Source organism: Equus caballus, chromosome 18, assembly GCF_041296265.1.
Source record: "Equus caballus isolate H_3958 breed thoroughbred chromosome 18, TB-T2T, whole genome shotgun sequence".
NCBI classification, from domain to species: Eukaryota; Metazoa; Chordata; class Mammalia; order Perissodactyla; family Equidae; genus Equus; species Equus caballus.
The window spans coordinates 60,630,258-60,650,554 of record NC_091701.1 but is presented as its reverse complement, the minus strand read 5'-3'; the positions used below and the strand labels follow the sequence as shown (position 1 = coordinate 60,650,554).

Sequence of the window (20,297 nt, the reverse complement as noted above, 5' to 3'; positions counted from 1 at the left end):
GAAAAATTTTGCGAGATATTGTTTAAGGCATGAGTTTGGTGTCATTTTGTGTTTGAACATAATAAAACGCACTTCTGAAAAAATCTAAAAATCAAAGAAGTCTTATTTCCAGGTTAGCGTGAAGCATTAAATTTAAAATAATTGGAATATGAGATTTTTTAATAATGGTGATAATGGCAATTATTAGAATTAAAACATCAGAGTGGAGGTATATTGATTTGCTAGGGCTGTCTTCACAAAATACCAGACATTAAGTGGTTTAAATAACAGAACTTTTCTGACAGTTCTGGAGACTAGAAGTCCAAGATCAAAGTGCCAGCAGATTTGGTTTCTCCTGAGGCCTCTCTCCTTGGCTTGCAGACGGCCACCTTCTTGCTGTGTCCTCACATGGCCTTTTCTCTGTATGTGAGCATCCCTGGTGTCTCTTCCTCTTCTTATAAGGACACTGGTCACATTGGATTACAGTCCCACCATTATGACTTCATTAACCTTAATTACCTCTTTAAAGGCCTTATTTACAAATACAACCACATTCTAACGTAATGGGGGTTAGGACTTCAACATATGAATTTTGGGGGAACTCTATTCAGTTCCTAACAGGGAAGATACCCTAAGCTCTTTTTGGTTGCACAGAGATCTCAGTGCCGGGGAGGTAGAATTTGGTCTGACCCATCAGGATCCAACTGACTTTATATGCACAGATTCCTGAAATTTCTATATGTCTTTCACTAGTCAGAGATGCTTAAGATGGAGATGTAAGTTGAGAGACTGATGTCCCTTTGGAACTACTGTAGAAATCTGTGTTCTTGTGGAGGGAAAATTAAGCCTAGTTATTTTTTATTTGTTTTTTTAATTGATAGATTTTATTTCTTAGAGCAGATTTAAGTTTACAGAAAAATTACACAGAAAGTACAGAGTTCCCATATACTCCCTCCCCACCCCACAGTATCCCCTGTTGTTAATATCTTGCATCAGTGTGGTACATTTGTTACAGTTAATGAACCAATATTAATACAAAATTATTAACTAAAGTTCATAGCTTACATTAGGATTTACTCTTTGTGTTATACATTGTGTGAATTTTACAAATGTATAACGCCATGTATCCATTATTATAATATCATACACGATAGTTTCACTGCTCTAAAAGTCCCTGTCTGTTACCTTTACTTTCTTCGCTCCCTCCCTCTTTACCTGTGGTGACCAGGTAAATGTTAATGTCTCTGTAGTTTTACCTTTTCCAAAATGTCATATATTTGAAATAATACAATATGAAGCCTTTTCAGACTGGTTTCTTTCACTTAGTAATATACATTTAAGGTTCCTCTATGTCTTTTCATGGCTTGATAGCTCATTTTTGTTCATTGCTGAACAATATTCCATTTTATGAATGCACCACAGTTTGTTCACTTATTCTATTGAAGGATATCTTGGTTGCTTCCAAGTTTTGACCATTATAAATAAAGCTTCTATAAACATTCACATGCAAGTTTTTGTGTGATCGGCTCATTTGTTTTTAATAGAAATATTTCTAACAACTGATTTTCCAACTATGGGAAATGTGGGGAACATAGAAATATGTTACTAAAGTATTAGATGTTTTAGAGTTTCAAGAGACCATAAAATGACTGAAATTCACATTATGGATCATCTGGTCCAAGCTTCGTAGTCTAAGAATAGAAAATAAAGATCAGAAGAGGTGAAGTAACCTATCTATATGAATATAGTCTGCTCATGGCTGTGGCAGGATTGAGAACCCGAGAAGAGGCACACTCACTCTCAATTCAGTCTAGTTAACGCTGCTTCCATGGCCAGAGACAGATGCGTGCTAGTTCCAATCTTTTATACACTGAAATGGAATGGGCTTAGAAATGATGACCCCATCATGGAGACAGATGAAGAGTTGAAATTCAAACAATGAAATATTGGGGAAGGCATTCAGTCTATTCCCAGAGTCCCTCAGATTGACAGAGCATGAAGGGGAAAGGAAGACCTTGAAGTCTGGTTGTGTGGCAGGGATGTTATTAACCTACACATTGGCAGAGTATAGGGAGTTGTTTTGTTTTTATTTGCGCTAAACATCAAAGGAAAGGTAGACTGTGTTTATCGAAGGCTTTTCTATATCCAATGAATCCATAATGAATGAGATTTTAATTAGCAACACTTGATTACTGAGCTGGGCCCTGTATAGGATAACAGTTTTCAGAGTTGGAGAAGGGAGCAAGTGATTTGTTACCAATGAATACTTCCTGTTCTTGCTACTTTGACAAGTGAAGCCAATGGACTGGGCTTCTGCAGCAGCAGTGTCAGATCATCAATTCTAGCTTTCTCCTTTACCAGTCATTTACAACTGGAGGAAGAGTCTTAATTTACTTATACTTTGGACCACAGAGAAGGAGAATGAGATGGTGGAAAAGAAGGATGAGGGAGAAGAGAAGAAGTAGAAAAAGAAAAAGGAAGAGGAAGAGAAGGAGGAGGGGAAGGAAAAGGAGAGGGAGGAAGAGAAGAAGCAAAATTCATTTTTTTCCCAACTTTATTTTAAGAAACTGTATAAAAATGGGAAAAAAGGTCTAGTATTTTACTTATGTTCTCATAAATTGTCTACCAGTCTCAATTATTTAATGGATTAATTCTACAAGAACTTGAAAATTCTGTAAACAAAAAAAGTTGTAATGACCACAAATGCAACAACATAACATGCTTTTTCAGATTCTCACTATGGGCTTCACATTTTTCCAAGGAGAAATAAGGTCTTATGACACTGATATCAATAATTCTATTGTATTTTATATTATTCATTGTTACTTGGATTTAGAGTACTTTTCAAATATGAAAACCGATTTACTAGACAATGCAAAATGACTGAAAAATAATTTAGAACATAGTATGAGGCTAGATTTGAGTTCAATACAGACATTATACTTCATGTAATACTTGAAAGTGTAAATAAATGGAAATAATTTCTTCTTTGTGAAAAGAAAATGCCGAGCTACATGTTGCCATGGATACTGAATGTTGCTTAGAGTTTTGTTCTTTTCTTAGCAAAGACCATCTCATACATTAAGACCATGCCGTATTCTCAGTATCCTATTGAATTTATGAGACAACATCATGCATACTTTGCTACAATTAAATCTTGTTCAAAAACACATCTTTGTTTGTTGCTGAAAGGAAGAAGCAGTGATACTTGGAGCCATATCATGTAATAACTCTGGCAAAACTGCCATGTCTAGATTCGAGGTCATATGAAACAATTGATATGTAATTTGCACATCAGTTTTTCTGTGATCTCAGTGAACTTCTGGAGATACTTGGACAAGATCTATTTAATTCTCTCTTAAATAAGGATTTCATGTATGCTTTCCTAGTTCAGTTTTCTGTTTATTTACCTATGATGATTGGTTTAGGAATTTGTAGGCCATGGCTGAGATTATTAAAAGAAAATCTATTTTGGAGATATGTGCTATTAGCTAACTACATATGTTATTCCACTTTTATGATAGTGCTAAAGACAGAAGAGGAAGTAATTATTCTACCTATCAGGTCATTTTTCTTATGTTAGGTTAATAATCAAGCTCAGTTTATCTGGCCAAGTATTTGATACATATCTCAAATAGGTTGCTTGCAACAAAAGCCAGATTTCTTTAATTCCTCCTTTTATTTGTCCTGTCTATTCTTTAGTAAACATTCAGTGGTAAGGTCAGTGCTAGGTTATACTAGGTCTCTACCTACTGACAAGCCAGAAACAGTAAGTCTTAGTGAGGCAGTTTTAGTTCTGACAGAGTGTATCTACAAGGAGGAAGAAAAAGTGAGAGAAGCATGAGTGTTGGGGGAAATGGCAGCAAAGATGCTACAGGTTTCAACTTGGATTTCCTTTTGCTACATTTGTTATCTACCTCCAAACTCCCAATTTATATGGGTGAGTCCACCATTTTAATACATTGAACATAGTGGCTCTGCTTCCATTCCACACTTGCAAAATGATCTGGCAACCTAAGAGGGTAGGGGAAGAAGAGGCAAGGACTCCATTATGCACATCTGAGACTCTTTGGAATATTTCACACTTTATTCTAGATTACCAAATTCAACAACGCAACTTGAAGTAGTTTATTTGATGATCAAATGATATGAAATACAGATAGGTGAGAAATAAAAACCTTCCCTTGATGAATTCATGATTTTAAAATATAATGTCCATTATAAATTGATAATGGAACATACATTCCAAGTTTTGTTTAAAAAAAAGGTTTTCCCAATTTAATTTAATGATAGAAGACATATAATATTCAAATTGAATCACAATATTACAAAAAGAGAAAAAACTAGAATCATAAATTGACCAAATGATTTTCATTATCACCTCTGCCCTCTACCCAAAGTAATTTTAGTCCAAGGGGCCAGAGGTAGTAATCAACTATCTGGAATGGATACAGAAGGATTGATTCGTTCACAGATTGAATGAGAATGTTAGGTAATTTTTTTTCTCTCTTTGGCGTATCTAGATTATCTGATAGGTATCTGGATTGCAAATTGAAAGGAAAGGGCATAAACACATTTAAACTATAAGAATTAGAAGGAAACTAAGCACCACTACCAAGTGGGATGTATTCCCAGCCTCAACATTCAAAAATCAGTTAAGGTAATCCAACATGTCAACAAGCTAAAGAAGAAAAATCACATGATCATATCAAGATGCAGAAAAAGCATTTGACAAAATCCAACATGCATTCGTGATAAAAATTACTCAGTAAATTAGGAATAAAGGGGAACTGCCTCTACCTGGAAAAGGTTGAGGATCTTTCAACAATATCTGCAAAAACCTACAGCTAACATCATACTCAATAGGGAGAAACTTGAAGTTTCCTGCTAAGATCAGGCATAAGGAAAGGATGTCCCCTCTCACTACTGCTTTTCAACATCATACTAGAAGTCCTAACTAATGCAATAAGACAAGAAAAATAAACAAAAGGTATACAGATTGGGATGAAAGACATAAAACTGTCTTTGTTTGCAGATGACATGACAGCAAGTTTGCAGAATACAAGGTTAATATACAAGTGCCAGTCACTTTCCTATATACAAACAATGAACAAGTGGAATTTGAAATTAAAATCACAATACATGGGGCCAGCCTGGTGGCACAGCAGTTAAGTTCTCATGTTCCACTTTGACGGCCTGGAATTTCTTGGTTTAAATCCCGGGTACAGACCTATGCACCACTTGTCATGCCATGCTGTGACAGGGGTCCCACATAAAATAGAGGAAGATGGGAAAGGATGTTAGCTCAGGGACAGCCTTCCTTAGCAAAAAAAGGAGGATTGGCAGCAGATGTTAGCTTAGGGCTAATCTTCCTCAAAAAAACCCCAAACAAACAACAAGAACAACAACAAAAAATCACAATATCATTTACATTAGCATCAAAAATATTGAAATACTTAGGTATAAATCTAACAGAATATGTATAAGATGTATTTGAGGAAAACTACAAAACTCTGATAAATGAATTCAGAGAACAACTAAATAAATGGAGAGATATTCCATGTTCATGGATAAGAGGACTTGATATTGTCAAGATGTCAGTTCTTCTCAACTTGATCTGTAGATTCAATGCAGTCCCGATAAAACTCCCAGAAAGTTAATTTGTGGATACTGATAAACAGATTTAAAGTTTATATGGAGAAGCAAAAGACCCAGAACAGCCAACTCAATATGGAAGGTGAACGAATTTGGAGAATTGACACTATCCAACTGCAAGACCTGCTATCAAGTTACAGTAATCAAGCCAATGTGGTATTGGCAAAAGAGTAGACAAATAGGCCAAGGGAATAGAACAGAGAGCCCAGAAACACACTTACATAAATAGGGTCAACTCATTTGACAAAGGAGCAAAGGCAACACAATGGAGCAACGATAATCTTTTCAACAAATGGTGCTGGAACAATTGGGCATCCACATGCCAAAAAGTGAATCTAGATGCAGACCTTAAACTCTTCACAAAAATTAACTGAAATTGATAATAGACCTAAATGTAAAGTGCAAAACTATAGAACTCCTAGAAGATAACATAGCTAGAATATCTTGGGTATTGCAGTGACTTTTTAGGTACAACACCAGGCACAATTCATGAAAGGAATAATTGGTAAACAGAACTTCATTAAAATTAAAAATTTATGCTTTGTGAAAGGCAATATCAAAAGAATTAGAAGACTAGTTACAGAGTGGGAGAAAATATTTGCAAAAGATACATATGAAAAAGACTTGTGCAAAATATACAAAGAACTTTTAAAACTCAACAATAAGAAAACAAACAACCTGAGTAAAAAATGGAACTTAACAGATGCCTCACCAAGAAGCTATACACGTGGCAAATTAGCATATGAAAAGATGCTCAACATTATATTTCATCAGGCAAATGCAAATTAAATAAAGAAATATCACTCACATCTATTAGAATGGCCACTAAAAACTGGAACACTGACAACACCAAATGCTACTGAGGATATGGAACAACAGGAACTCTCATGCATTGCTGGTGGGAATGCAAAATATTATAGCTACTTTGGGAGACAGTTGGGTAGTTCCTTATAAAACTAAACATGCTCTTACCATATGATCCAGCAATCACACTCCTTGGTATTTACCCAAAGAAGTTGAAAACTTATGTCCACCCGAAAAGCTGCACATGGATGTTTACAGCAGCTTTATTTACAATTGCCAAAACTTAGAAGCAACCAAGATGTCATTCAGTAGGTGAATGGATAAACAAACTGTGATACATCCAGACAATGGAATATTATTCAGAGCTCAAAAGAATCGAGCTATCAAGCCATAAAAAGACATGGAAGAACCTTGTATGCATATTACTAAGTGTAAGAAGCCAGTCTGAAAAGGCTACGTACTATACGATTCCAACTATATGACATTCTAGAAAAGGCAAAACTATGGAGATAACAAACAGATCATTGGTTACCAGGGATTAACGGAGTGGGAGGGAAGAATTGGCAGAACACAGAGGATTTCTAGGGTAGCAAAAATACTCGTATGATACTATAATGGTAGATACATATCATTATACATTTGCCTAAACCCATAGAATGTATACCATCAAGAATGAACCCTAATGTAAGCCATGAACTCTGGGCAATAATGATGTTCAATGTAGATCCATCAATTGTAACAAATGTACCACTGTGGTGGGGATGTTGATAATGGGGGAGGCTATGCATGTGTGGGGCCAAAGGGGTATATGGCAAATCTCTGTAACTTTTGCTCAATTTTGCTGTGAACCTAAAACTGCTCTAAAAATAAAGTCTATCTTTTAAAAATGATCATACAGTAAAAAGAAGGAAACTAAGTACTTCCGTAAGTTTAGGTGTTCACTTATAATACTTTTACTGAGGAGATGTCTTGTGACTTGAATATTTTTATTAGACACTCATGTAGCCTAAAGAAATCCTCTACTGGACATTTTGTTTTTAATTCTTAGGTCAGATGTTGCCATTTTGTATAACGATCGCTCTGTCCTTGAGAATCACCATGTGAGTGCAGCTTATCGACTTATGCAAGAAGAAGAAATGAATGTCTTGATAAATTTATCCAAAGATGACTGGAGGTGAGTTCAGAGGAAACCTAGAGGAAATTTTAATCTCAGGGAAAACTTAAATTATATGATTTAAAGTGAAGAAAACAGATGAAAGTCAATCCCTTGCTCACACTACAGACTCAGTTCCCCTTGACTGGATGACTCTGAGAAGGATTAGTACCTAGACTTTGTTCAGGGGCCAGGCTCTGTTAGATAGAGTGGAACTATCTCCAGGCCAATTCAACATGTTTATGCACCATAGCCAATCCATAAGAACACACACCACACAACAATTACCTTGAGAAACATACTTACATACTCTCTGGAATGGAGCTTTGCTCAAATGTACCAATATATGCTCCCACAGAAGTTCAAAATTTTAGTGTCATACTGATTCCATCATAAATAACTTTTCTATATGTGGAGTTAAGCTTTTCTAATAAACAAAGAATTCACTATTTGGGGAAAAAACATTACAAATATAATATACTAAAATGACCCAGGTACAGAGGGAAATCTTACATGTTTCTCCAATGCATCTGTCTGCTTAAAAAAAATTACATGGAATGGTGATGCATGTTGCCATATAGGGAAAAATAACAAGATGCACCCCCGCCACTCAGCATGACCTTTCCTCCAATTCTTGATGCTTCGATGGTCATCGTCATCCCCTTCATTTGATTATAGGGTTACCAGATTTAGCAAATAAAAATACAAGATGTCCAGTTAAACATGAATTTCAGATAAATATAGAAATATTTTAGTGTAAGTATGTTCTTGTTAAAAGTCCGTTAATGGGCTGAAAATATTTCCATTCAAAGGCAAAGATCAAAGTTTGTTTTTTTTTTAAATCAAGGTAAAAAGAAATGTTCAAAGAAAAGAAGCAACTTGGGATCAAGAATGGCCTTAAAACAAATAAAAATAAAAAGTTAATTTAGAGTTTAAAACAAGCCCTCATTTCTTGTGGTTTTTCAAGCTTCCTAGTTTTTCAAGGCCACTGTGCAACTGTGAAACAATATGGGCTCACTTTTCACCACTGTAGGAAAAGCTCTCGGGTGGGAGAAAGGAGGCGCTTGTTTTGGGAACCTGGTTCAGGCCTTTCATTTTATTCTGCAGGAGATAATAGCCCAAGAGAGTTTCCACCCTAGGAAGGCCAGAATCTAAATGTAAAGGGATTTAAAATTGATCGCCGTGGGTCTATGTGGAGAAGAGCAGGGCAAAGGTAGAGGCAGGGGCACAAGTCTGGAGGGACCTCCTCAGGTCCCAGAGACTGAGTGATTGATTACATCTAGAGTATTAATTTATTTCTTCATCAGTGATTCTCATCCCCAGAGGTAACATTTATAACAATAATTTTTATTTTTATTCCTTTTAATTAACCTTTTCTCAAAGTTGATTCCACTGCTATTTCAGTGTGATTTTTTTCCCATTACACTTTGTTCTTTAAAATCGTTAATATTTCATTCTAATAATTTGTTCCTGTAATGTTTTGTAAGTTTCTATACCGTAACTTCTGAGAGTTATCCTAATTGAATGTTTTTATAGAGTTGTTTTAGCAAACGCTATAATATTATGTAGACTGTAGGATTTAATAGATCGAATACTGTTTTCAAAAAGCTGCAAAAGATCTATTTGCTAGTATAAACTTGATGATGTTTTACCAAGAATTAAAATACAGATAGTTTTTTCAAAGAATTCTAGGTTTTCTGTTTGCATATCTGTTTATTTCTTAAAGTACCTTATTAGCCATAAATGCAATAATTAAAATGTTTTGGCAAGAGAAATTCATGAATAAAGTAACATTCCCTTTGTGCACTATTTTGCCTAGTTTATTGATATATTATTAGTTGATTATAGATAATATCTAGCATTTACTGATCACTTATCTGCAAAGCACAATGTGTTTATTAAATTTTATAGATTTCATAGAACTTTTGAGACCAAATATTTTGGATCAGTTGCTATTGTAATATGTGTCTCTCTATGTCAGAGAAAAATTGTAATTGAGAACAATTTTATTAATTCTCTTTAATAGCTTCCATTTCCTTAATATTTGGCTAAAAGTATTCTAAGCAAGCTATCCAATATCATGAACAATAATCAGCATATTGATTTCTCACAGCCCCCATCTAAAAATCCAATTTTCAGCACTCATAAATTTCAGCAAGAACCTCCGATATGTGGTTGTTTTAAAAACAAATCATTTGATCAGGCCATCTTTAGGTAAAATATCTTTGACACAAGGTCATAATTCAAGTTCACCACACACTTTTAATTTAGCTTACTCTACTGGCCACGCCACAGAATGAAAATAGAATGATTTCTAGTGTTAAGTGACTTTTTTACCTACCTGTACTGAGCAAGCAATGAATTGTAGAGTGTGCAAGCCTTTGCCAGGGTGACTTATCTCCTGCCTAGTGTGAGAATGAGTTATTCATGCACAGGCTCTATGATGTGGTCACCAGATTTACAGCATCTTGGTTAACAGTTCAATAGTATGAATGGCTCTGTCTATGACATGTAGGATCAGGGTCCCAAAAGCTTAAACAGAGAATCCCCACTCACTCTAATGTCTTGGGTTTGCTGGGGCTCCTGAGATGGAAGCTTGGCACAGTGGAGTGGTCTGCGTGTCAGCTTTGGGAGTGAGAAGGCTTGGGGTTGGATCTTGTCTCTGCTGTGAACTAGCCATGTGACTGGACAAACAACTCAAGCTCCTCTAGCGGCAAATGATCATGCTGTCTCATATAAAAGCACCTAGAACACTGCCTGGCTGAAAACACACTGAAGCAACAAGTGCTTTTATTAGCAGCAAATTCTGCATTTGGAATAGTTTTTCTTTAAAATTGGCTAGGATCCTTTCAGATAAAAAACCCCAATATTTAGGAATTATGATTGAGGGTGGGTTGTGGGTGTGGCGGGGAAAGCATCCTGTTCTGTAAGGGGAGATGGTAAATGGCATCATTCACAGATCACTCTCCTGGCAACTTCCTAAAGCCCAAAGAGTTAAAGGGTGAAATAATGTCAAACTTCTGGGAGCTCTTTTACATTTAAAAAGTAATGCCTTTTGTACTCATATCCATTTAGAAAAAGAAAAGGTGATGAGAGATATTTAGAGAAATGTACCGCTTGAGAACAATAAAGGGCCGAATGAACCTTTCTCCTTTTAATGACTCCACAGGGATCTTCGGAACCTAGTGATTGAAATGGTTTTGTCAACAGACATGTCGGGGCACTTCCAGCAAATTAAAAATATAAGAAACAGTTTGCAGCAGCCTGAAGGGTAGGTTATTTTCGTTTGTCGTGTTAAAGTTCCGTGGACTTAGACTCCGAAAAGGCTGTAATTGGTTACTTTGTTCTGATAATTTGAGCATGTCCTTGGTTTGGCAGGATTGACAGAGCCAAAACCATGTCCCTGATTCTCCATGCAGCAGACATCAGCCACCCAGCCAAGTCCTGGCAGCTGCACTACCGGTGGACCATGGCCCTGATGGAGGAGTTTTTCCTACAGGTGCTTCTTTTGACCCTTTGTGCAAATGTTTTTGGAAACAGTGACTGTGCATATTGACATACACCTTTTCTGTACAGAATCCAGGGCTTGTGACTTACCGTTATCAACTGGTCACAACAAATTCTTGGGACTTTAGGCAGAACTTATTAATCTTTCAGGTAAATGTATTAAATGATCCTACGTAGTATAAGACATGTTTTAGAGAGAGTCAAGTCTCAGATCTCAGATGCCGCTCTCCAGAAAGAGAGAAACAAATTAGAATTATCTGCTGCTAAGAGGCAAAATGCTAGAGCAGAGACAGCAGATAGCTTTCATTATAAAAAGGGGAAGGGGAGGATAAACAACACTTCTGCATACATCTTGTCGGTTAGAATTTAGTCATCTATCAATAGTTGCAAAGGAGGCTGAGAAATATAGTTTTTAGCTGGGTGGACACTTACCTAACTAACAATCTGTTATTATGTGAAAAAGTGAGTCTGGATATGGGGAATGGCCATGGTCTCTACCACAAGTATACATTTTTTTCTCTATAGTGTCCCTGCTCTGTTTCTGTTTCCACCTGAGTTACTACAATGCAGTTGTAATGCTAACCACCCAGAGTTAGCATCAGATCCCACAGTTCAAGGGCTCAATCTTCCACAAGACTGGCTTCACTTCAGATACCAGCCCCAAGTAGGGCTCCAGGATACCAGCACTTCTGATCATTGGTTACAAATTCAGGGGTTCCCCTGACCCTCCTCATGTTTGATAATTTGCTAGAATGACTCAAAGAACTCAAAAGAGCACTGTACTTACAATTATAGTTTTATTTTAAAGAATGCAACTCAGGAACAGCCAAATGAAGAAGTGCATAGGACAAGATCTGGAAGGGTCTCATACATGGAGCTTCCATGCTCTCTCCCCATAGATTCAGGATGTGTCACCTTCCTGGCACATCAATGTGTTTGCCAACCAGGAAGTGCCACTGAGCTCTGGTGTCCAGAGATTTTATGAGAGTTTCATTACATAAGCATGACTGATTAAATCATTGGCCATGGGACTGAACTCAATCTCCATCACCCCTCCCCTCCCAGGAGATCAGGCTAGCCCAAAGTTACAACCCTCTAATCATATGGTTGGTCTTTCTGGTGACCAGCTACCATCTTGAAGCTATGTAGGGAGGTCTGCCATGAGTCACATAGTTAGTGTGACAAAGATTCTCCTTATCACTCAGATAAATTCCACGGGTTTTTGATGCTCTATGCCAGGAACCAAGGACGAAGATCAGATGTATTCTTTATTATACCACAGTCTCTCTTAGAGAAGCTCTTCTTTTATTTCTGTATTTTCAGATTATTTGATTTCTCTGTATTCTTTATTTTTAAGGTTTCATTATTGATTTTATACCCGTTCTGAAGATATAAAGACCAACTATGTTACTATATTTGGATGACTCTTGTTTCTGTCTCCCATTGTCAATGGATATTGATGTATAGTTTCACTTCGAAATTTCATTTCATAGACCCAGAGGAAGTTACTGAGTAGCATCTTCCAAATTCAACTATTTTCATATTTAAAATAGTTTTAAAAAAATGTTTTAATACTTTTTGTGCTAAAAAAAAAAGACCAAATGTTAAAATCTATCCAATTTTAAAGGCCAACTGCATGCTATGGCCTATTAAAAATTATAATTTTATATAGTCAACCAATCACTAACCAAAAAATGGTAAATCTAAAGAGACCTTCAAGATCTTTAAGAACAACCCCTCATATTAGAGATAAATAACAGAAGCATGAAGACATAAAATGACTTTTCTCAGTTTAAGAAGAAATTTTAAAATATTTTAAATTGAGTGATCATGAAAACACAGCATAAGAAGATTTGTGGGCTACAGCTAAAGCAATGCTTAAATGAAATGTTATAGCTTTAAATGCTTATATTAGAAAAGAACAAAGGTATAAATCAGTTATCTATATTTCCACCTTATAAACTAGAAGTTAAGAAAATTAAATAAAAATAAGTTTACAGAAGGAGGTAATAAATATAAAAGCAGAAATTAGTGGAATAAAATAAAGATAAGCAATAATAAAAATTAATGAAGACAACAGTTGGTTTTCTGAAAAAATAATAAAATTACTGGCAGGATCAAAAAGAGAAAAATCTCCATGAATTATAAATGAAAGAGGAGATATCACTATAGATCTTTTAGAGCAAAAGGATAAGGAATATTATGCATAATTTAGGCCAATAAATTTGATAATTTAGATGAAATTACCAAATTCTTTGAAAGACATAAATTATCAGAACAGACCCAAGAAAAAAATTGTAATCTGAATATCCATATACCTGTTTTTAAACATTGAATTTGTAGTTTAAACTCTTCTCATAAAGAAACTCCAGGCTTAGATGGCTTCAATTCTTAATTCTCCCTTCAATTCTCAGTTCAACTGAGAGATGGTAAATTCTCCCAAACTTTTCAGGAAGAAATCAAGCCAGTCTTACACAAATTATTTCAAGACATAGAAGAAGAAGGAAAATTGTCAGTATAACCCCTGACAAAACCTGACAGACTTTGCAAGTAAAGAAAATTACACATCCATATCTGTCATGAACCTAGATGGAAAATTCCTTAAAATACTGGCAAGTCCAACCCAGCAACATAGCAAAAGAGTACATATCATGACCTGAGTTGGTTTAATATTCAAAAATAATTTAAGATAATTTACCATATTAAGAGAAAAAAAGGAGAAAGATCCTCATTAGCATCTCAATAGATGCAAAAAAACATTTGACAAAATTCAAAAGACATTAATTTAAAAAACTCAGCCAACTACGAATAGAAGACCTCTCTCAACCTGGTAAAGGTGTGTAGAGTTAACAACACTTCATGGTAAAATATGGAACACTTTCATGCTGAGATTAGGATATTACTCTGACTACTTCTATTCGACATTGCATTTGATGTTCTGGCCAGTACAATAAGGTAATGAAAAAATAAAGAACAGATTGGATAAAGATAAATAAAACTGTCTTCATTTGCAAAAACATGAGCATCTACATAGAAAATCTTAAAGGAAAGAATCTGTAAAAAGCTACTAGAACTGATAATGAGTTCATCAGGATTGTAGGATCAATTGTATTTCTGTATGCCAGCAGCAAACAATTTAAAATGACATTTTAAAAACAATATTATTTATAATAGCATAAAATAATATAATATTTGGGAATATATGAATTAAATGCATGTGAAACTTTGATACTGAAAACCACAGAATACTGTTGAGAAAAATTTTAAAGACCTATATAAATGGAGAGTTATAATATGTTAGTAGATTGAAAGATTCAATATTGCTAGGTGGTCAGTTCTTTCAAAACTGGTTAATATACTTAATCTTATCAAAAATTGTAACAGGGTTCTTTGTAGAAGTTTAAAGAAAAGTTGATCCTGAAATCTACATAGAAATGTAAGAATCTAAAATAGCCAAAGCAATTTTGAAAAAGACTAAGAAAGTTGGAGGACTTGTACTTCCTTATTATACAACTTGGGACAAAGCTACAGTAATCAAGTCAATATGTATTGACACAGGGCAAGGCAAATAGATCAATAAAATAGAATAGTGATCCTAGAAAAAGTCCCATACCTAGATGGCCATTTGATTTTCTACAAAAGCACCAAAACAGCTAATTGGGGAAAGGAAAGTCCACAAATGGCAATGGAACAACACTTATTAAATGTATGAAAAAGAACCTTGTTCACTACCTGTAACATATATAAAAATTAATTCAGGGTTGACCACAGGCTTAACACAAAACCTAAAACTATAAGTTTCTAGAGAAAAACCCAGGAGAATATCACTCTAATCTTGGGGGCAGGCAAATATTTCTTAAAGAAGACACATAAAGTATTACCTATAAAAGAAAAAACTGGTAAAGTGGACAAAAGCAAAATTCAAAACTTCGACTCTCCCAAAGATACCATTAAGAAAAGGCAAGCCATAGACTGACAGAAAATATTTATGCTACAAATATCCGTCCAAGGGCTTGTTCCCAGATTGCGTAAAGAGCTCCGGCAAGTCACTAATAAAAAGAAAATCAGCCCAATTTGATCAGATACCTCATAAAAGAAAATACACAAGTGGGTAATAAGTACATACAATTATGCTCATTATCATTACTTATCAAAGAATTGCAAATTAAAAACATAATGAGATACCACTATATCCACACCAGAAGGGCTAAAATTGAAAGGACTGATAATTTAAGTGTCAGTGAGGATGTGAAGCAACTGGAAGTATCAGGCATTGCTGGTGGGAGTATAAGTCATTACAACTCATCTGGAAAACTACTGGTTAGTATCAACTAAAGTTAAACTTAATCTCCCCTATGACCCAGCATGTTCTATGGGTATAAGTATATATTCCCGGTAAATTAGTGCTATGTCCATCAAATGTCTTATATAGGAGTAGTCATAACAGTATTTCTTATGATTGCTCAACATTAGAAATAGTCCAAATGTGCATCAAAAATGGAACTGAATAAATAAATCGTGGTATAATCATACAATGGAATTTTATGCAATAAAAATGGACTAACAATACAAACAACAATAAATCTCAGAGAATGCATACTGTATGAGTCCATTTATATGAAGTTCACAAACCGGCAAAATTAAACTATGGTGATTGAAATCTGAACAATGGGTGCCTGTACAGGGTGGAATTCACTAGAAGAGGTTAAAGGAACTTTCTCAGGGTGATGAAAGTGTTCTGTGGGTATCATGATTGAGTGTTAGTTACACAAGTGTGTAAATTATACAGCTAAGATTTGTACATAAATTTTACCTTGATTTAAAAAAGAATTTATCAGAATGAAGGTACTTCATCGATGACTTAAATAAAGAACTTTAAAAAAATCACTGTTAAAAAAATCTCTGATAAATTCCAGAGATTCTTGAAAATTACAGTTAGATCTCTAAATAATATCACGGCTTGTATTATCCCGCTCTTCTATTGGTTTCAAACCAGACAAAGAATATCTGACAGAATCATGAGAGTAATAAATTCAATGAAATTGAGTCCATATGTTTTTGAAGTTCATCACCTTATTTTTGAATTTACTCGAAAGGTGGTGTGTACTAATGATGAAACTTCCAGCGTACAGTGATATTTGAAATCTGAATTTCAGGGTAGAGGGAAATTGTTCCGTAAGGCTATTTAGCTCCTCTGTCATCCTCAGTGCCTGGTAAACAGTGACTCACATATCTGAATATTAGAGATTGAAATACACCCAACGCAAAAGGTCAAGCCTTGGAAGAGGTTTAGCACCGTGATACTCGGGATGGTTTGTCATCTGCATTTTCCAGATTATGTTGTTTAGAATAAGAAGGTGTCAGATTTTTATTTATTTGTTTGTTTGTTTGTCTGTTTGTTTGTTTTAACAGGACTCTTGGTGGGCAGTGATAGGCATTTATGTAACCCTAAAATGTTCAGAAGTGACAGTCTGTGCCTGAATGACTTTAACATACAAGGCAGGATATTTACAGCCCAAAGGAGAGTCAAGTATATTTGTTAATATGGGCTACTACAAAATCAAACTATCTCTGCCGGCATGGCCTCATCTCTTCAACTATGGAAATTCTCTCAGATCATGATAAATTAATATAAGACTTTTTAAAAATGGAATCTTACATTTCTCGGTCTCTGGATTTTTAAAAGTAAATGACTTTCAAATTCCCTTCAGAAACATATTTAGCGAAACAGGAGAACATAGAGTTAAAAGTCAAAACAAGTGAGTTTGTACTCAATACATACGTTTTATAAGCACAGCAAGTTTATCTTTATAAGCCATACTAAAATATGGCTTTGACTCCAACAGGTAAAATTTTTTCATGCGTTCAACTAACTAAATGACTCTCCCAGTATCCTTACTTATTCTTAGCCATAGCACATATTTTAGCACACATTTTGGAAGTGGATACTGCAAGGAATCTGAAATTCTTTGGTGTATGCTTTGCTCTGAATGTATTTGACATAAGCTGTTTAACTGGATCTGTGCATCTAAGAAGATGTCCTAGAAATTGGCAGGACTGCAACAGTTTTTCCATGTTTTTTCCTATTCTTGCTCATCCTCAAATAACCACCGGTAACTATCACTTCGTAGAACCCATGGAACTGATAAATACCTTCTTGCTGTGGATCTACCCAAGATAACCGGGGTTTTTCATCTCAGTCAAAGCAGCACTATTATAAAGGACTTTGAAAATATATTTCTTAATTTCTTCAGAATGTACTAAGAATCGAAATAGTGTGTCATGTGATCCACTGGCTGTGCTAGAGAATTTGAGGCAAATCAGACAATGTCTGCCCAGAACTCATCACTGCCCTCAGCTGCAGTAAAAATGTAAACATTTGTGTTTCCTGTTAAAGAAAGTATTTTGTGTATATTGGGCAAGCATAAGCAGCCCAATGCAAAATAAGAGGCAGCTGGAGTTGGCTTCAGAAACCCCAGTGGAAACTCTTGCCTTCCATCTTTCCAGCAGAGGTGGATATGTGTGTCTTCACCTTCTTATCTATAAGGAGGAATTAATACCCATTCTGCCTTCTCCCCAGGATGGTTGTGAGAAACAAAATGATAGAATGAATGTGAGAGATCTTTTCACACTGTAAACATGATACAAATGTGAGGAATTGGTATTGTTTGTAATCTTACTTGTCTATTTTAAGCTTTGTATTTTTCCAAGGCAAAGTATCAGAGAGCCATTGATTATGACATGTTTGGTTAGTTGATAGTCACGTAAAGCTGAGCTTTGAAGGATCTGGGCACAATTTTAAAAACACACATTCCCAACACAACCCTGAGGTTTAAAAAGTAGCAAATTAAGAGAAGCATTTTCCCTTTTGCTCTGGATAATATAGCACTAGACTTTGAATTCTTTCAATAGATTTTAAACAAAACTGGAAACTGGATTATAAACTCAAAAAATAAGAAAAAGTATTCAAAGGAAAGAGCTGATTTTTAGAACTTTCAAGAGCAACAAGAAAATATATGTGTGTGCATATGTGTATGTACATAAATATATACAAACATATATACATATAAGTTATATATGTATATCCATATATAGATATGAATTAATGTTTCAGAAAAATCCAGAGAAATTTGGGGATGTGTTGACTTCTGAATCAATTTCTTATTAATTTGTCTACCAAGTTCATTTTATCTAACAAATGGGCTTAAGTAGACATTGAGTTTTTAAGACACAGTGTATTTTTGGAGGACAAACCAATGTAGACCAAGTTATTTGTATCATCCTTAAAAATCTCATCAATGTTACCCCAATCCTTGGTGTAACTGCTTTAGGTGCACCTTCTGAAGCCATGAGAAATTGTAGCCAGAAGAGATTAGAATTGTATCTAGAATTTGCAGTCCTGGGAAACTCTCATTTCTGACTCTCGAGTAAGCAGCTGATGGTAAAGGAGGTAAAGCCAGTCCTCATCACTATGGCATGTTTCACAGCATGTTTGTGATAGTCATCAATACAGTTAATGCCTTCTCTTCAAGTGTTTGCACAGGTCAACACAGTTCCCTCTGCCCTCTGACCGTAATGGGTGGATTCAGAAGATGCTCCATTCATTTCAATTATGACTGATAGGACTGAGGAATCAGAGATGGAGGTACCAGCCAAGAAAATAACCATTAGTAAAGAAAGACAGCTTTTTGCTTCTTACTCTTTTCTTGAACTTGTTAGGTTAGCAAGATAACAAGAAGGTAATACAATTAAATTTTTAAAACATAGTCACTTCCATTAAAATGTGTTCATATTTTATACTATGTGAATCTAGTAACTAAGTGAATTTTTCCCTTCTTCAACTAGTTGTTTTGTAACACATAAAAAAATACCTATATCAGAACAAAATCTACATTTACCAATTAGTATTACTTTGTCAGTCAAGGAGAAACAAATAATTGGAAATGCAAGTTATCTAGAAAGGAAGGTCAAATGGTCGTTTTACCCCAAATTATGTACAATCAGCCCCTCTATTTTCTTCAACGTTGCTAGAAGTAGTATAAAGTGTGTTATTTCAAAATAAATTATATTTCCCATAGTAACACACATGTATTTAGTTAGTACATTCTCTGCCAAGGATCTGACATTAAAAATCATAGATACAACAAAAAAAAAAAACCCTTCATAAATGTAAAGAACTGTAGCTATGAACCGGGATAATAACTTAAAATGTAAAAAATCAAAGCTTATAATTTTAAGAGGCATTAAAGTATTGTAAACATTGATTGCACAGGGGGTACTGATCCATAAAATATTTATAACAGTCACAAAAGTACAATTATACCGTATCATAAATTTTACTGAAAGTGAGTGTGTTAGTTATAATAATCATAAACATTTAAAGAGTCTTGTGGCTTTCTTAGAATTTAGAAGCATCCCTTTTTAGTAGGAAGGAAGGAAGGTAATTAGATGGCCTAAATCCCTTAAATAAGTTATGCAAAGAAGGCCAAACTGGTGCCTCTTCCCCACCCCCTCAATTCAATTCCCCTGTAGAACTGGTGGGTCCTCCACTTCTACCCTCGGCCTTATAGTGGCCCCAAGCCTGTGATCAGGAGCTTCTTGTGTGTTTGCTGTCGATGTTGCGTCTGTGATTAAAACTGAGGTTTCAATGCAAGAGGTTTCTCAAGACTTCTGCACTTCGCCCTTTCCTATCTTCTTCACTTCTTTAAAACTATAGGAACTGTTTTGGCTTCAGAGAAAATGCAAAGGAGAAAAAAAATATGCTGAGTCACTGAATTTGACACCTTGTTGACAGCTATCTGAGCATTTCACCCCATTAGGAAAGCATAAAAACAATCACCAGGTCTTTGTCATCGCCTTTCAGAGAAGAAACCTCAACAGCTTCCAAGGGAATTGCTAGGACAGGCACCAACTGGGCAGGCTGCCTGTGGTTCCATGTTGATAGAGCCACTTTCTCCACTTCTCTACCCACAGGCTCATCTCCAAGAAGAGATGCCGAGATCCAGGGGCATAATTGAGTGGTTGGTTAATTAATTGAGTCTAGTGGCCTTAGGACCCTATATTTTTGCTCCAACCACTTGTATATTTCAATACGCCAGAACATATGTGTTATTATTTACTTTTAAAGGTATGTTTTTGGCCTCCTGAAGGCAGCAACCTCAAATGAAAGCACAGCCTGCAAGAAGAATATAAAACCAGT

At 35.4% G+C, this 20,297-nt stretch overlaps 1 protein-coding gene across 15 annotated transcripts in view; it reads left to right on the top strand.

Moving 5' to 3' along the window:
* PDE1A (phosphodiesterase 1A) overlaps positions 1-20,297 on the top strand; it is a 341,764-nt gene that overhangs the window by 276,231 nt on the left and 45,236 nt on the right. For all 15 annotated transcript variants that reach the window (XM_070241384.1, XM_070241386.1, XM_070241387.1 and 12 more), the window contains 3 exons: positions 7,487-7,612; positions 10,761-10,862; positions 10,970-11,090. In XM_070241384.1, the coding sequence (XP_070097485.1) occupies positions 7,487-7,612; positions 10,761-10,862; positions 10,970-11,090 (349 nt within the window). The remainder of the gene's footprint in view (positions 1-7,486; positions 7,613-10,760; positions 10,863-10,969; positions 11,091-20,297) is intronic.